General features: G+C 34.7%; 2 protein-coding genes and 1 pseudogene across 2 annotated transcripts; 1 reads left to right on the top strand and 2 right to left on the bottom strand.

Moving 5' to 3' along the window:
• Nucleotides 1–3: 3 nt before the first annotated feature.
• Nucleotides 4–1,636, bottom strand: LOC114744086 (flavonol synthase/flavanone 3-hydroxylase-like; annotated as a pseudogene).
• A 6,000-nt stretch (nucleotides 1,637–7,636) lies between these two features.
• Nucleotides 7,637–10,554, top strand: LOC114744085 (uncharacterized). Its single transcript, XM_028932268.1, has 7 exons — nucleotides 7,637–7,807; nucleotides 7,893–8,031; nucleotides 8,515–8,616; nucleotides 9,008–9,126; nucleotides 9,321–9,601; nucleotides 9,682–9,766; nucleotides 10,114–10,554. Exons 1-7 carry the CDS (start codon nucleotides 7,694–7,696, stop codon nucleotides 10,552–10,554), a joined length of 1,281 nt encoding a protein of 426 aa, XP_028788101.1. The 5' UTR covers nucleotides 7,637–7,693.
• Nucleotides 10,555–10,922: 368 nt separating this feature from the next.
• On the bottom strand, nucleotides 10,923–12,598 carry LOC114744080 (uncharacterized). Its single transcript, XM_028932264.1, has 2 exons — nucleotides 12,475–12,598; nucleotides 10,923–11,262 (listed from the first exon to the last, which is right to left on the bottom strand). The coding sequence occupies exons 1-2, from the start codon at nucleotides 12,522–12,524 to the stop codon at nucleotides 11,034–11,036; spliced, it is 279 nt and encodes a 92-aa protein (XP_028788097.1). The 5' UTR covers nucleotides 12,525–12,598; the 3' UTR covers nucleotides 10,923–11,033.
• Nucleotides 12,599–18,067: the final 5,469 nt, after the last annotated feature.

The raw sequence follows: 18,067 nt of genomic DNA, 5'->3' as shown, positions 1-18,067 counted from the left end.
GGCTTGAAGGCCTTGGACTTCGTTGGGGACAAGGATGGTGAAGGTGGACATGTCGGTGTGAGGTGGGACCCCAAGCGCCAGCTCAGGGCGGGGGCACGGAGGATAGTAATTGATTTTCAGAAGGTATTCCAATTTGTCGCCGCCGGCCGCTTCCCACATCTCGTTCCCTTGCAGCCCTAACCCTTTTGTCAGACTCTTGAACAGCTTCTCCACCACCCCATGCAGCTTCTTCACGTATTCCTCGTTCGCCTCCCTGCCCATTTCATTTTCCCACTCCTCACTAACCATTCTGTACGACCAGTGCTGTATATTTATCATATCTTGTTTTTCTAATAATTTAATCCCATCCTTGAATTAATATTAATGACTTGTATATATCTTATAACAGTATGACTTCTACGTACAAGAAGAGCCCACCACCAAGCAGGCCTCTATTTTTGCAGCTTAAAACGTCGATACGTAGCGTTAGGTTATAATTTAATTCGTCCTCGTCAATCCCGTTGATTCTGAGCTAGAGAGAACTTTTCCGAAAGGATGATGTTATTTATGAGAGAGGCATAGTTGCTTCTAGTTGATCCCTCTACCGGTTTTCATCAACAATCCCATGACCCTCCAGCGTCCACGTGACTTTGCCGCAAGGTATGACCCGGAGTGGGTCTCTTTCAAGATAACTTATAAATCCTCAATAACTTTAAATAGTAGTATATATATTTATGTATATAAATAAACTCTATTATGTAGTGGTGGGAATGGGCGGCACTATAAACTAGTATTAACTTTCTCCTCATTTGATGACATGGTCCTTCACCAATGTTTGGATCTCTTCAATTAATTGATCAGGAATCAAATTAGATATTGCAAGTCAGGCGTGCAAAAAGATTGAAGCCGTCAAGCCGGCTGCCTCTTTAATCAATTTATTAAATCCCTTCAATTAACCTAGGATCGAGAATATTTCCATCTACATATATATCTGAAATGTAATTAAAGGGGAAAATGTGTAATGTGTTATTATGAACTTGAAGTGTGGACGTACGATGTCGAAGAAAAATAAAACTGGCGTGATTGATATTAATTTGTAGGTTACGAATAGAATGTGAAGAAAATGGAAGAAGACAAACCTGTATGAAGGAGATTCTTGGGCCAGAAGCGATAGTTAATGGCGGAAGGAGGCCAGACTTTGTGAAACAGATGATCAACCCAACCTTTCTTGTCGTCAATCTCCTTCTGAAGCGAAGTGCCGTAACCTTCGACGGAGCCAGGAACCTTAGAAATGAGTTCTTTTTCTCTTGTTGAGGAAGCTCGAAGAAAGCCTTGCCCACCGCCTGCAGATTGGCTATAACCTCCTGAGGAATCCCATGGTTCACGATCTGGTACATACCCCAACGGCTACTGGCATCCACAATCTGAGACACCAGCTCTTCCTCATTGGGGTTGCTGAAATCGATGGTCGGAACCTGCAGGTGAACCCCGTGAAGGGTGGTGAGGCCGGGTTGCTCCGTCTCCGACCAGGTGAACTCGGACGGGATATTTTCTTGAGACAAGAGGCCACGTTCTGCACTCTTACTACCTCCATGGATATTCAGGAGGAACAAGGCAGGTAGGTGGGCTTTGGAATGCAGGGACGAATTGTGTGTGTGTGAGAGCGAGGCGTGGCGTCCGTCGGAATTTATAGACAAATTGAGTTGGCTTCATGCCGCAAGAACGACCCCTATTGCTCCCCCCACGTGCCCTTCACCAGCTTCCTCGCCTCCTATATTTGTTACGTATTCACTACTTATTTATTCGCATCTTTGGTTTTCTTTAGATGCATTTCTCAGTTTCTAAGAATGTTTATTTGTATTTGTTTGTTTTTAGGCCACGAATTGCAATTTTTTAAATAATTTAACCTTGGTAATTATTTCTAAAAATGATTTGTTTTTAAAAAGCTGTGTTTTTTCAATTTGATCCACTCTCTAATTTTAGGAAAATATTTGTGTAGTTAATTTTTTTTTATAGTTTGTATATATGCTATGCTAATCTGTTATTGTTATTTTCAATGGGTTACAAGTATTAATGACAATAGTTTCTTGAATTATACACATATGCATATTTAATAATGTATTTTGCAAAAATGGGCTAATATAAAATATAATATATATCTTGACCGGGTCAGATTACGTGCAGAGAATAATTCCACAGTTGATCTGTTTTTTTGGCTGCTAATATAAATATTTACGATATATTATTTATAAACTATAACCGAGGAGTTTAATTAGGACCGGAAGTAATAACTTTTACAGAAGGCAAGTATATATATTTATTTATGTTTGAAATGAAAATTGAAAATTCCCTCCTCAAAAGGTCATACAGCCTATCATCGTCCTAAATTTAGAGGCGGCATTCACTGCAACTGTGATTGTCAAAATCTGGATAAGTGGCATAGCGGCGTGGGGAAATAGGCTCTAGAAAGCTTCCAGATAAACTACTTTCTCGCACTTTAGGAAAAGAGTTTATTTAAATTTTTATTTATCTTAAATGTAAGACCTGAATTTATTTTATCTTTTATATATTTTTTTTAAATAATTATTGTAATAATGATAGTTCCAATTAATATACTTGATTAGTAAGGATATTTTAATAAAAAATAATACTTATTTATTATAAACAACTAGCTTAACTAGTTTTATTAACATGCTTAAATTAGTCAACTATCTCTTATATTGAGGACCGGATCATGCTTCCCATCTATAAGAGTCAAATAATAAAACTTCTTAATTAGAATTTAAGACTTCCTGTAAAAGTGGGGGAAAATTCCAATCTTTTGGCTTTTAAATAGTTTTTAATATATTAATTATTGACTTTTTTAATATTTGGAGTCAAACTTATTAATTTGAAATTAATCTACAGACCAAGTTTTCTCAGATTCATTCATGTCAACCTTGTTTGAATATAATCACAATAATTAAAAATAAATAAATATTACAGCTTGCAGTGTGCACATTATTTTCATGCTTTGAGCGGGATAATTTTCATATACATCAAGCCTTAAAATTCGTACGTGACTTCATCTGATTATGACTATGCAACAAGATTCTAATTCAATAAAAAAATAAAATAAAATCTAATTAGCGTTAAAAAACACCATATTTGTGTTGCTTTTCAGCGGGGCGCATGCGCACACACATAAGGAAGATACTAATTAAACAGGTTCTCTCACTAATGGGAAGAGTATCCCTTAGTAGTTGTTAAATGAGTAAGCTCATATAAATGACTCTGAATAATATAATAGAATAATTCAAAAAAATATATGTTTACAATCTGCCTTCGCATGAATAAAATGTGTGTGTGTGTTGGGGGGGGGGGAGTTAATGATGAAAAAACCAATATTTCAACTGCCAAAAATCTCAACTAACGACATGTTTATAGCTGGTTCAAATTGAATTAGTCGTCAATCTTTCAAAAAAATAATAAAGTATGCTAATTTATTTTTTAAAATAAATCCTTCACACACAAAAATTAATATTTTTCCAATCCTAATTATAAAAACCCATTTTGTAATGTAAATTATATTATAAATATGTCTTATATTTAGGATCAAAGATGTACAATAGAAGCTATTAATACCTCTGGTCCTAATTATAAGAGCTAGTTGACTAATTTGAGGAGATTAAGGAAATAAGTTAAATTAGTTATTTGTAATAAATAGATGTTGTCTTTCCCTAAAATATCCCTGCTAATCAAGTGTATTAGCTATAACTACTATTACTAGAATGACTACTTTAGAAAAAATATATAATATAAGAGACAAATGGATTGAGATCTTATAATTAGAACCAAATACAAATTAAATAGATTTTATATTAAAAATTGGAGATAGTAATAATTTCGGGGAGTCTAAAAATTGTTGGATAAATCCACCGCGCTGACTAATAAGCCATAGCCTCGTGGGTGAGTAATTGAATTCCCCCCCCCCCCCGGGTCAAGCAGCCGATGTTTGATACTTTGATGTATTAAGCGGACGTATACTTGAATGTGCTATTAAATATGAATTGATAGTAACAAATGCGATTTTAATATTCAGATCGACACAATTCAGTTTGAATATCTAGCGTGATTTACAGCTCGTTCCTAAATATATAACATTAATCTGCTGCCAGCCTCAATGAAATTGAATATAGTTCCACGAAAAAAAAAAAATGAAACCATGGAGTTGGGACCATTTTATTATTGCACGACGCAGTTTGGAATCTCTTCTGCAGAGTTGGGAGATGTGACCACCCCCATCCACGTAGGCTGGCTACATAATGGGCCCAACCTACAGGCCCAATTCATTTATTGCATCCTAATTGTTTTTTGGTGCAAGTAACTTCAACTATTCATTTACTCGTATATGAAGAGGACTAGCGTTAAAAAAACACAAAAAAGGTTTCGACCCATATTCCCCAGCTGGACATGACCATGGAGAACAGAAGAGGACTAGTTATTCAATTTATGCTATTTTATAAAAATTGAATATTCATAAATGCAACTATTCAAGATCGAGTCAGAATATAGGATTAGATTCCTCACCTTCACACGTCATTTAGCTTTAAATAGTTTGTGAGGCATTGATCTTATACTACTATTTCTGGATTCTAAACATTCATTTTCATTATTTTAACATGTATGTCAAACAAATTATATAATAAAATACAAATTAAGGACTGAAATCCAGATGAGGCTGACGTCAAAATAATAGTTAACGGCCAGCGTAAAGTTGTGACGAGGAAAGTTGTAATATTTAATGCCCCAAGTCGAACTGGGCTGCTCATGGGCAAAACAAAAAAAAAGTCGAACTGGGCTGCCAGGCTAAAATTAATTGACTGACTAATATTATTTTATAGTCAATGAGAAAACTGAAAACTGATTTTTATATCCACTGTTATCATCCCACGGAGGAACTTTCGCCCCCAATTTATTAGACTATTAATTTATTGTGTAATGTTATTTCTGATACATAATATGAGAGTCTGTTTACTAATTTGAGTAAGTTAAAAAATTAGTTAAGTTAGTTATTTGTAATAAATAAATATTGTTTTTTTCAAAATATCCTTACTAATTAAATGTATTGATTAGAATTATTATTATTACGATAACAGTCTTGAAAAAAAAGATAAATATGAGAAATCAAGTAGATTAGGATCTTATATTTAGGGCCAAAATAAAAATCAAACAAGCTTTTATATTAAGGACATCAGATAGTATTGCCGGTGCTTAATATAATAAGACCTAGTGAGCTAATTTAAGAAAATTAAAAAATTAGTTAAACTAGTTCTTTGTAATAAATAAATATTGTATTTTCTAAAATAACCTTACTAGTAATGTGTATTAATTAAAACTACAATTTGATAGAACTTTTAACATGTTCAACTATTAGGGGAATTACTTTTAAAAATAAATTAAAATTTATTTTATGATCAAATTAAAAATTAAACTATTTTTAATATTAAGGAGCAGAAATGGTACTGCTTGCATAACTTATTGTATTGTTAACTATTATTGTCTAAAATACCAAGTTTAAATAGTCAGGCAAAAAAATTTCTTAAATCATAGATATAAGGCCTCGCCATAATTTGTCTATTAAATTTATAATTGCTTTGCTAAAACGTTCCTATTAAATATTGATCGCACATGTTAGCATAATTTTCATTAAAATCAATATACGTTTCTTATAAACAACCAATTTAACTAATATTTTTTTTAATATTTATAATTGGTTTTTTTAATATCGATGAATTAGTTGTTTATTTATTATATGGCGAACGCCGGGCAGTTTTGACTCAGTGTCAACATAAATACTCACAGTTCATTTGATATTGAGGTTGTTTTTATTTGGGTTAATACAAACTTTGATCATTCAATTTTATTTTCATATTAGTTTTGGTTCTTTAAATTTCAAAATATAGGTTTTGGTCTATCAAATTTCTTTTTATTTAAAACATCAGTTTCTATATAAAAATTTGGACCATTTTGTCTCTAAAGGAATCAAAATCTATGGTATAAAATTTGAGAGACCAAAATCAAACTGAGATAAATTTAAGAAACCGAAAATTATATTAATTTTTATTTTTTATTTTTGAAGTCAAAATACTACTACATTTGTAGTGCAGCGCATGCAAAGGCTGACTCTTAAATGTCAGTGACGTCAATGGGATGAGTGGAAACGAGAGGATGATGAGAGTCTTTTAAATCCTCATGAGTAGAGAGACGACCGGGTAACTAATTTGACCCTGACCCATGTGCAGTGAATAAACAAAACAAAAGTGGATACCTTTTGGGCCTTGGGCCTCCCTGTTACCACAAAAAAAAAGTGGTTACATTAATTGGAAAAGGAGGAGTGCCTCCAATGGGAAGATATTTATATTCTAATTAAAAAAATTAAACATTGATAAAATCATTTTTAAAAAAAGTTATTATTGTCAGTTAATTTGTTTGTTTTTACCTCAAACACGCCCTCTCCCTCACCTGAGTACAAGCTACCCCCACCAAACTCATTTGTTATTGACCGCTTAAAAGACAAATTTAAGTTTTTTTTTTGGTATAAAAAAATTTAGGTTATTATTTTTGTTGAACTATAGGTATCCTTCTATTAAAGATAATCTTATTCAAGGCACTGTTGAGCACTAAACGTGAGCACTTTTCTCAGGGGGATTAGAACTTTAGTTCTCCACGTTATGAGGACCTAATCCATTCCGTTAGACTCAACTCCCGCCAGTAAAATTTAGGTTATTATCGACAGTTTCAAGTGCTAGTCAATATATTAGTGGGCCTATTCATGTCTATTCATGAGTAATTTCGGCCAGTATTGGGCCTCATGTCGGCCCAATCTTAAACCCGAGAGGATTATCTTGGCCCAAATATACGCTTGTTCGTGCTCTTTCTTCCCGCTCCCGCCGTTGTAAAATAGGAACATTTAACACGAATGAAATGGAATGAGAATACTGTGCATTATTGAAAAAATATTTTAAACAAACGTTGAATCTACTAAAAATTATCTTGGAATACTGAGTATTCCTGACAAATATTTTAAAATCTTAGATACTATTCTGGGGCAAAAAACTTCAACCCCCCTTATTTCACATCCAAGAACTGAATACGAACACTAGTATCAGATTATTCAAATTAGTTTAAAAGAAGAACAAGTGAATGACACACTAGCATAAAAAGAAGAAAAATGAGAGGCCCAGACTAACTCCCTCGAACGAAGTAGTTTTATTAAGTAACTACTTATCCAGTCCTTAATATAAGACTCATTTAATTAATTTGATTAGATTAAAAAAGTTAAGTAAGTTAGTTAATTATAAGAAATGTGATATATTTTTCTTAAAACACCATAATCGTCTTTTTTAATACCCTTCTCCCTCTTCTACTTGATTATGGTTAAGAGAGTATCTATAAAGATAATTTAAAAAAAAAATTAATAAATATAAAAAATAAATCTTATAATAATTAGTTCTATATTAGGCAGCGGGAAAATATTACTAATTAGATTCCAGCGATAGACTGAAGCCTCCCTGAGCCGAAAAGGAGTTTCGCAGCCGATATATGACCATCGCGGCCAAATGCGGTCCATGATTGAACCGGCCGAGTGCTTTCGCGCCAAAAAGTATTCTCGCCACCGCTAGGAGTTCAAAGCAATTTCCATTTCATAAGGGGCGTGGGGCTCAAGCTGAAGATGGCTTCAGCGTTGGGATGGTACGGTCCCCTTATAGATCTCTCGAGGGCATCTTCTCACATCGGCGATTTCGTTCAGCTTCTCCTCTTCGTTCATCACTCCACTCCGCTTCAGGTTTTCAACTTCTCTATATCATGTCTTCCCTAGTTGTGCAATGTCCAGGATTGGGATATGGCTTACGGTTCGTTCTCATTTGCAGTGTAAGTCTTCCAAAGGACGATACCGGATCAGGACAGACATTCAAGTCGGGGATGATACGAGGCCGTATTTTGTAGTGTCTGTTTGGCAGAAGAGTATGGAATCCATGATATCAGTGGGAGATGTTATACTATTACAAAGTAAGATTTATTATCCATCTGACCATCTGTGTTTCGAATTCAGGGATCCCATTGCGTTAATTTATTTTACAGTCTCACTTGAAAACCAAAGTGTGCTATTAATGATGGCTATTGATGCTTATCTCAAAAATACAATCTCATGTTCAATCACTTGGCAGTGCCACATAACTTAATTCTGCTGTGTTGATTTATAAAATTTTAAATACATCTTTGTTTCCATCCGTCTAGGTTGCCGAAGAAACCTTCTGACCATGTAAATCCAGATAAAAATTTCATTTCAGTGATGTATTCAGATAGAAGTAAGACGAAGCTTGTGCTCTTCATGGGAATCTCTCTGCTTATTCTATTCCGTTCTATTACTTTCTTTTTTTAAGCCATATTTGGTCCTTAACTGAAAATTTGAAAAGAAAAAAAAAACTATTATATAGATATAGATAGTCGATTTTTGTAATCAATCATAATTTTATTTTTGGCATATGGTAGATGTGAAGATAGTAAAATTTGGAGATATTGTTGAGGCCAGAACTGTTCAGTGGTCGTCACTACTTTGTTTGATCCACCCTTACGAGTTACTTATTTCAAAGGGTATGTTCTTGTTCTCTTGTCGGCTTCTTGTCAGCTTGGAATGACCTAGATGAATGACTGATAGAAAGTTAATTACTTAATGTATTGCTGCGTTTTATCCATTTGTGCTAGTCATTAGGTTTTGCTGCGGTTTGCAAGTGCTTGTGTATGACTTAATTTCATGCTTAATAGACTCAAGTTATGTAACTTGATTTGCCCTGTTCAATAGGATTATGCTCCTTCGTCTTAAATATAAAACCCATTTTGTGGTGTAATTTACACCACAAAATGAATATTATATTTAGCATCAGATGAGTAATAAGTTTGAGTTTGCAATACATTTTTATTTATTTAGAATTTTCTTAATGGAGAAAAAAACAAGAGGAATGCAATATAATGTTTTCCAGTGCAGATATAGAAGAATTGGTGGCAGGCTGTCGCGTTGGGATAAACAGCAAGGACAAACTTAGGAAGGTCATAAAGTGGGTGCAGCAGTCTAGACCTAACATATGCAGCACAAACTCTTATCAAGTATTGTCCTGATTACTTTTTAGTTTTACTTTTTCCTGTTTACTTAACTCTTCTTATGCTGATTATCCTGGTTACTTGTTAGGGAGTCCTGTATAGGCAATATTCATTTACTAACGCTACTTTTGTCAATGTGCTTCATTTCATGCTGCCTTGATTTTTTATGTTCTGAATAATAGTAATTATGATCTGCTCAGCAAACAGGGCATCTGCCCAAAAACTGGAAAGTGGTAGAAGAGCGAATTCCTACAGACTGTTTTTCACTTTCAGAACTATCTCAACTGACATCGTCTTGCAAAGCTATAGTCAGTGCATTTATTGGTGAAATTTTTCTACAAGCGAGCACAATGGATCTTGGTGATACTGAGAAAGAGAAGATTTTCCTTAGCAGGAGAGTTTATAAAACTGGGGATAATAACTTAGTGGAAGATCTCATATGCACTGGCTGTCAGCTTTGTGGTTCACCCATGGGGACAAAGTATGAATTCAGAACATAAAACCTTTAGTCCTGTTGCGGTGGCTACCAACATGATTATGATGATCCTTTACTTTTTTCAGATATGATCAGAATGTTATTCCACTGATTTGTTCGAAAAGCTCAAGTGGCCTTCATACAGTATGTTTGATATATAGGCCTTTCATGGTAACAATTTATTCATATTCCTTCTTGGTATAATTGTCACCACTGAGATAGCACTTAGGATTTGTTGCTAATAAAGAAGCTTCTTCTTGTCATTGAGGGTTTCACATGCCTGTACTCTATTATTTTAAAAACAAATCAAATAAAGTAATCTGTTAGCCAAACCAATTTTCTCCGTCTTGCAAGCTCTTAAAAATTCGGATACTCAACTATATTCTTATTTGCTTATCTCATATGTTTCGTAGTCACGAAACCAGTCAATGTTATATATCTGGTTGTAAATTTTTTTCGTTATTTTCCTCGTTAGTCATATAAGCTTATCTAGTACTAATAGGTGCGCTTTTCGGCAGCTATATTTGTGGGATGAATCAGACTACATGCCGATTCTCGTCAAGAACAGAGCTGCGGAAATCTTGTTTGGGAACAACAAGGCTGAAAAAGTATATTCAAGTTACAGACAGCAAAAGCTAAATAAAAGTCCTGAACTAAGCCGTGAAGATAAGGCTGAAGATTCTACTTCCAGATTCAAAAATAGCCTGAATGGTTCTGCGAAAGGACTGTTCAGTTCCTGTCCCTCAAGTGCCGATAATAGTTTGCAATTGGAGGGAAAGCAACGTCATGCTGCAGGCTTCAACTCTTATCAGATCTGGTTAATTTTTCTGAAGCTACTGCTGCAACAAGGAAAGAACAGTCCCCTGAAATTTGAGATTACCGTTGATTCCACTTTAGCTACAGAAAATGGGAAGTTCGAAATGGTTTCTGCATTGTTGCCCTGCTACAGAAGTATGTGATACCATCTATCAACTTTTGCTGATTCAAATTCCTACTTCTATTCAATTTGCAATTTCTTGAAAAGTTCGCTTAAAATGGCCCGCGAGGCAAAAATTTGTATATCAATTAAAATCTCCGTCTCCATATACGGCTTTATCAGCTTAAGAATATAACCTTGTAAAGGTTAAATATGAAGACGCCTTTATACTAAACTAATATAAATATGGGCATACGAGAGGATTACAGATCAATGGCCTCTCTTGTTCGTGATTATTGAGATTTTTAGTGAGGTCGGCCTCTCCTTCATGTTTGCCGTTAAAAAATCCCTACCTGTCAGAAAGAAAAATATAGAGATGTCCAGCGACTTATAAGCGGATGGGGACATGAATCAACTAACAAAGAAATCCTTTCTTTCTTATTCACCAGCACAAAAAATGTACTTGTTTGTTTGTTACAGCCATCTGCCAGCATAAGGTGACAATAGTAAATACAGGGGGTATCACGAATGGGATTCAGTTGGCGTGTCATTTGCAGCGGCTTGAGCTTCTTCAAGTAGCTTCATTTGGCGCTCTGCATGTTCCCTTTCGCATTGACTAACTCCCATAATGATATCCAGCATAGTGCCAGTCGTTCCAAAGAATACAAGCGGTGCCAGAGACTTGCGCTTTATTCCCACTGGTATTGCCAGCAATGCTCCTGCTACTGAGAACACCCAAGTGCCTAGTGCACTGCAATGCAAAGAATGCAAGTATCAGAATAGCCCAGCGGCAGAAGAATTTTGAACAGACACATCACCCCCGTGGTTGATTCCAAAGTTCTGTCATGGTTTTGGATTTTGTAACTTGCTGGTTCCTTTAACTCCCGGTTATTTATAGGCTCTCTTTCAATCTCTTTTGTCCAATTACAACTTTCGCAAGAGGTGTTTATAGATGAACATATATATATACTGAGTGATGACAGTTATTCAAAAGAGGCACCAACCTCACTCTAATTCATCACCAGTTCACCACATTTTGTAAATACTCATGGAAAAACTACATAATCTTAAGACAAAGAGCACGGAAAGAAGGTGAGAGTTAAGAAAATAAGAAGATGAAAGTGCTGTTGAAGAATGTCTCGAATCCTTCTTCAATGCTCACATGAGCACCTAAATAGTCCATCCAACAGTTTGAGGATGGTCGTAGTACTTAGGACATGCCATTCCGCAGTAGAGGATTACTGCTGACTACAAGCATTGTGTTTTGTGCTTGAAGCTATTATATTATATGGCCGGCATTTTATAAAGTGAAATTTCAAAATATGTAGGGATTTCACGAAATGAAGGATCCCTCGTCTGAGTGAAATAAAATTATTATATAATCGAAGCTCAGTAATGAGCCATGGCTAATCTTATGCAGTATCTAGCAACTGATTAATGAAAAGGTAGTGAACCAGTAATAGATGCATCTTGTCGGCTTAAGATTCCAAAAACACAAACCACACTTCAAACAAGCAATATATGACATTTTCAATCATCCAAGGAACAAAGAAAACAGCTGCTCATTAACAACCACGATTGAAGACTTCAAGGGAATGGATCATCTACCGGCATATACCATTAATAAAACTAGATTCACATCATAGCCTGTCATTAGACCAGTTTGACCTGTTCATCGAATAATCTACCCATTTTAAGACGCGAAATGAGGACCTATTCTCATATCTGAGCCCAGTATTTTCCCCGTCCCTGGTGCTACAGCAAGTTGTTATCCCTTTACCCCCGTAAGGAACTGGCCATTCTCAGCCGGTTAAATCTAATTCTGTGAACCATCACCTCTACAAAGGTAATCGATTAAGACGAGTATATCAAGTTAGAAATTTCGGAACCAGGGAGCAGAGATGATTGAATAGGTAGTTTGAAAAAAATCAAAATAACAAAAAAGAAGAAAGGATGAAGTTACTTGGCAACGGAGCAGTCTTCGAGATGCTTGACATTATCTTGGCCGGCCATGTTTCTTCCTCTCCCCTTTGCGATGACTCACTTTGCAGGTGGAGCCAAGATTGCTGAAAGCTAGGGCTAGCGGGAAGCAGGGAAGCAGCGGGTAATCGACAATCCTCTCTGTTTGGAAAAAAAAAGAAAAAAAAGAAGACGAAGTAAATTTCTTCAAAATTAGGATTCTTTTCTTATTTTTTTCTGTACAAAAATAAAAGAATAATTACAATGAGATCTAAAAAATAAAAATAATTATAAGTTATTGTGACTTTTTAATAATTATTTTTTTAAGATTTCATTATAATTCTCTCAAAATTAAATAATTTTTTTAATACAAGAAATAATTACCTACTCTCATTGTATTTATCTTTTGAAAAAAACTATTCTCATCAGGGAAGCATCCTTAATAAAGTTTTTTTTGTCTGTAAAAACATACTCGTCGGTCCTATTATAAGACCCAATTGACTTATTTGAGGAGATTAAGGAAGCAAGTTAAGTTGGTTATTTATAATAAATAAGTGTTGTTATTTCTAAAATATCTTGCTAATTAAGTATATTGGCTAAAACTATCATTATTAGAAGGATTATCTTGGAAAAAATGCATAAATATAAGAGAGAAATAGATTGGGTCTTAATTAGGACCAAATAAAAGTCAATGGGTCTATAATAAGGACCGGAAGAGTATTAAAAATAACTTATAAATAGAACTAAATAAGACTAGAGGAGTAGTAGACGTAAAGGGAGTAACCAGTAATAACGTACTAGTGCTAACTTTCACGTCAACAAAATAACGTGCTAAGTGCTACCTTAAAACACGACTTCAAAATTTATCTCATGATCAACAAAAATTAATTATCTTTACACTGAATTTTCGGGATGTCGTCATGTAGATTTATATCAGAGCTTTAATAATATTGCCTGTTAATGTCGTTTATATGGATACAGCGGTTTTTCCCGCCCACGCAACTGCACATATGATGAATGAGAATTTTTTTTGGGCGGACTGTCCCAGTTTTTACCCGAACATAAAATTATTGTTCTGCCTCATACCAATGCAATTCGTGCTATGCTTATGAACCACGTAAATATGTGAAATTTATAATAACTTGCATTGTTTACAAATATGTTTAATTTTATTTGTGTATGACCTCATATTATTCATTATGAATCTTCAATCTTGGATTGTAACGAAAAGATTATGTAATTATAATATCACATCATCAGAAAATAACAAACCTATAATAAATTACGCTTTTTAGGCTGAATTAAACTATGTCTTTTCTCACAATACCTCTTATTAAAGACATTATCAGATATTAAATATGAGTTTTTTTTAGTGGGAAGTGAAATCTTAATTCCGGATATTATAAGAGCCTAGACCAAAACTCATAAAGTTAAATTATGTTATCTTGGAATTATAAATATGTGAACCTGAAGCCCAGTGCGACATTCCCATGGGCCTGATCACTGGGGCACGTCAGGGGCAAGGACTAGAGAACGTTCAGGACCTGCACGAAGACCATGATCATAGGATTAATTAAAGGGCATGTTAGTACGGAGATTTTTTTTTGGCCAAAAGATGTTGGTACGGAGATTGGTACTGGGATTTTGAGGCTGCTTTTCAAAGAAGGTAACGCTTCAATTTCATTTTAAAGTTTGTTAAGATTTGTTATTAAAGTGGGTTTTATATTTAGGACCGGAAGAGTTTGATTATTTTTCATGAAGCATGAACAAATTATTTTCAGGAAGAAATTTATGATTTTTTTAAAAACAGTTAATTATCTTCGCCATCACATTAAAGATGAAATTTTAATTTTATGTCGGTGCTTAACACCGAGAGAAAAAAGAATATTGGCTGGTTCCCATGGTTTGGCATCCCAGATAAAAAAGAAAAAACATGAGAGAGATCGGGAGAGAAGCAGGCAAAAGGAATTTTGCTTCTAAAATTATAAATAATCATTTTAGGATTAAGTTAATTCGAATGATGAGGATCTGAATAAACGGGAAGCAGATACATCAAAGAAAATCAAAGACTGCAGGATCCCCGAGGCATTGAGAGATGTCGGTTGTTTCGTTAACAGTGCCCTCGTCATTAGTACTCCGACAATATTGCTATTTATGTTTACAGCATTAACTTGAGGAGGCACTTACATATGAATTTCCCCTCATAAAATTATAAATGTGATGCTTGTGTAAGAGCATGAATAATGGTGACAGTGACACATACCAAAAGAGGATTATATGGAAACAATTTTAACAGGGAGAACCACCAAGAGGTGCCAGGAAAAAAAACTTAATGACTAAAAAATTCCAATAATAAGTGACCGGCGTGAACTTGTTATTATTACCTGCTTTTAAACTTATCATTGCTTGCTTTTTACTTCTTAATAAACTTCAAGATAATTAAATTTCTTACTTGAGACTTGATTGTAATTCTCTCATCTCAGCAACACAATGCCTTATAGGATATAGGAAACTTGTTGAATGGTATAATTACATATGAAGTTGTTTCCCTCCGCAGTAAAGAAATGATAATACGGGCATCTAAACTAACCAGGTGTCAAGTTGTGATTGAGGCATGATTAAGCAATGGGGCCTACGTCACTTAATAATTAATTCACTAATTATCATTTGGTGGCAGCCGAAACATCATGCATGCATGTGGCTGAGTCATGAGCACTCGAATTTGGACTTGAATCAAAATTAATTAGGTTAATGCAAATAAAGGCTGATCGGTTTATATATATAGATTAAGATTAACGGGTGTGTGTGTGTGTGTCTGTATATATATAATGTTGGGAGTCAAGTCCTGCCACCTCGTAGGCAGTAATTAAGTAGCCTGTGAAACATATATGCCATCCTGCAAAGAGGTCAGCACTGCAAATCGCAGGTTACTACTTTAATCGAAGACAGCAGTGAGGGGATGGAATCTATTCTTGGCTGCATGCATCATATTTATATATTTTACGAGAGGACATGTCTTATATGTAGTCCCTCTGTTTACATTACCAACGTTTGTCTTTGACAGTGACGTGTTCAACATGCTATTATTAACTCATATTCTAAACAATATTCAAACCCGAATTTGGTGGGTTGATCTTGGACGTTCACTGTTCCTCAAAAATAAACAATTACTGGCCACGCAGCTATAGCTAGCCGAGATGAAATCATGAAGGGAAAATAATATGTATTAACACAAAGAAATGCCTTATTCTGATGTGACATGTATGTTGCCATATTATATATGAACATGGAGAAAGAAAATTTCATGATTTATGCGCGTGCGTGTTGCAACTTTTAGAGCTTATTATTATGTGTGTCAATCAACCCTCTCCACACACACACACACACACAGGTCTTTGAAAGCGTACATGTTCTTATAATATAGATGGTCATCAATGAACACTATCGAATCCATTTGTATATATATACATATAGTTACTGATCTTCCGCATTGAACTCGGACCCTTTAGGTCTAGGGACGAGAATAAGACTATTATCAACATTAATGAAATAAATGCGTTATCGTGTTTACTGCAACTAGCCAGCGAGGGAGTACAATATTTTATGGATCAGCGTTCTCTGTTCTGCAGATTCTTTAGCTAGTTAATTAGCTAGCCACTCCAAGAATTTAACTCGTTATACGTATTAATTAACCTTCTATTTACCTGACTAGTAGTTTGTCGCCCTCTCCAAGGGTGGCTACCAGTACGTTGGCGTCAAAGGTCGGATAGATATTATACATCCGAGATCAGTAAACAGTAATGCAGTATGTATCAAAGTCGTCGGAAGGATCGTGAAAACCATTCATTCTCTCAAATGTCAATAAACTAACGATAACCTAAATTAAATGACATCACGCTTAATTTATATATATATATCCGATAGACAGGATAACCTTTATGAAAAGGAAGTGAAGGGACCGAGTTTGCCGTCCGAATGGGGTTAGTAGAGGGAGGTTGCCTGGCTTAGAGGAACATGCCGGCCGGCCATTGCATTTCAGATTTCAACTTTTCGATGCAAATTAAATTAAATTAATAATGCAATGGCTCTTGATTTGATTCATTTTGGTGGCTAATTTGCTAATCGTCATTACTTGTTGCTGCTATTTACGTGGACACGCGCGTCCCTTCACGACATTTAGATGGGAGGTGATAATTATATGATTCTTATTACAAATTATATTCCTTAATATTCATGCGGCAAATATCATCATTATATAAATTGAAAACTTGATCCCTCACGTCTTTTCATTAATTATTCTATGTATTAAACTTGCAATTAAACGCATCTTCGCGTGGCTTGTTTTGGGAACCATAAACGAGGTTACTTAAATTTAATAGAATATATATATGGCGTGGCATCCCCTAAGAGGTAAACCATTTTTTTCCCTCCTAAAAAAATCCTAATTTTGATCGGCCCAAGTTAAATGCTCGGAATGTTGAAAACACCAGCTAGATAAGCCGAAGGTCATGGATTTATAATTTTAATTTATATGCAGCACAAAATAGACGGAACAAAAAAAAAAAAAAAGAAAGACGGAACACTGTTCACCCAAATAGAGATGCAACCATCAATTCTGATAAGTGTCTAGGCCCTGTCAATTGAAGACAACAAGTTGCATTATTTTATTTTGGATAATATAATTTATCATAGATTTTATACAATACACGAAGAAGTGTCCAGTTAAAAATAGAAATAGGATCGCTGAGGACAGGCAGAGAAGACCAATCAAATATAAATAGAAAAAATGTCCAGACTACCTCTCTAGTCAAGAAAATTTAAAATGATAAACAATCGGAGGCTGAAAACAAATATATTCATGTCTTTGACATTAAAAAAATTATATAGCATCTATTTAACAAATATTTTGAATTTTTTTGGGAAAAAAAATGAAATAAACCAGCAAAAATAAGTAGCAAACTTAAAATTAAGTTTTCTGAAAGTATGACAAGCAAGCCTAATTAAGATAAAGCCCTTGTGTGAAACTTTGCAATATACGTCAAGGCTAACTATGTTCTTCTTTTTTTTTGTTCCAGCTAACTATGTTCTTCTTAAATTTTATATATAATGTGTAATTCGTTGTCGGGGGTACTAATTATATTATTTTGAAATTTTATATATGAATATTATCAGGACAATTTCGAAATCTGAGCTTTCATTTTGATGATATCTATGAGATTATTGTGCGGTCATAAGCACTTGTGTATTAAACAAGTGTGCTTCATTATTTATGGGGCAAATAATTTACTATTGGATTTGTCCCCACTGATTTTGTTGGCATTATTGGACCCTTTTTGTTTATATTTAATTTCACGGTTGGCTTGTTCTCTCTCGCCCTTTTCATGGAATAAAATTATAATTAAACCTTGACTTACAGTTCACGAAAGGATACCCATTATTGGCCCGCTTAAGATGGTCAACCCATGAATTTATGGATGCCCGTATTAATTATAATTTCTCTCTTCTTGTTTCCTGCTTTCATCCCCCTAGTAACTGGGATGGGAATTTATTTAAATAACTGCTTCTGTGTTTTTAATCTCAAAGTCAGAAGAGCTCTT

The sequence above is a fragment of the Neltuma alba genome, unplaced genomic scaffold (genome assembly GCF_004799145.2).
Source record: "Neltuma alba isolate B1F8T4 unplaced genomic scaffold, ASM479914v2 tig00004257_pilon, whole genome shotgun sequence".
Classification (NCBI taxonomy): Eukaryota; Viridiplantae; Streptophyta; class Magnoliopsida; order Fabales; family Fabaceae; genus Neltuma; species Neltuma alba.
Note: the sequence above shows the minus strand (reverse complement) of the source record. Positions and strands in the feature narration are given on the sequence as shown.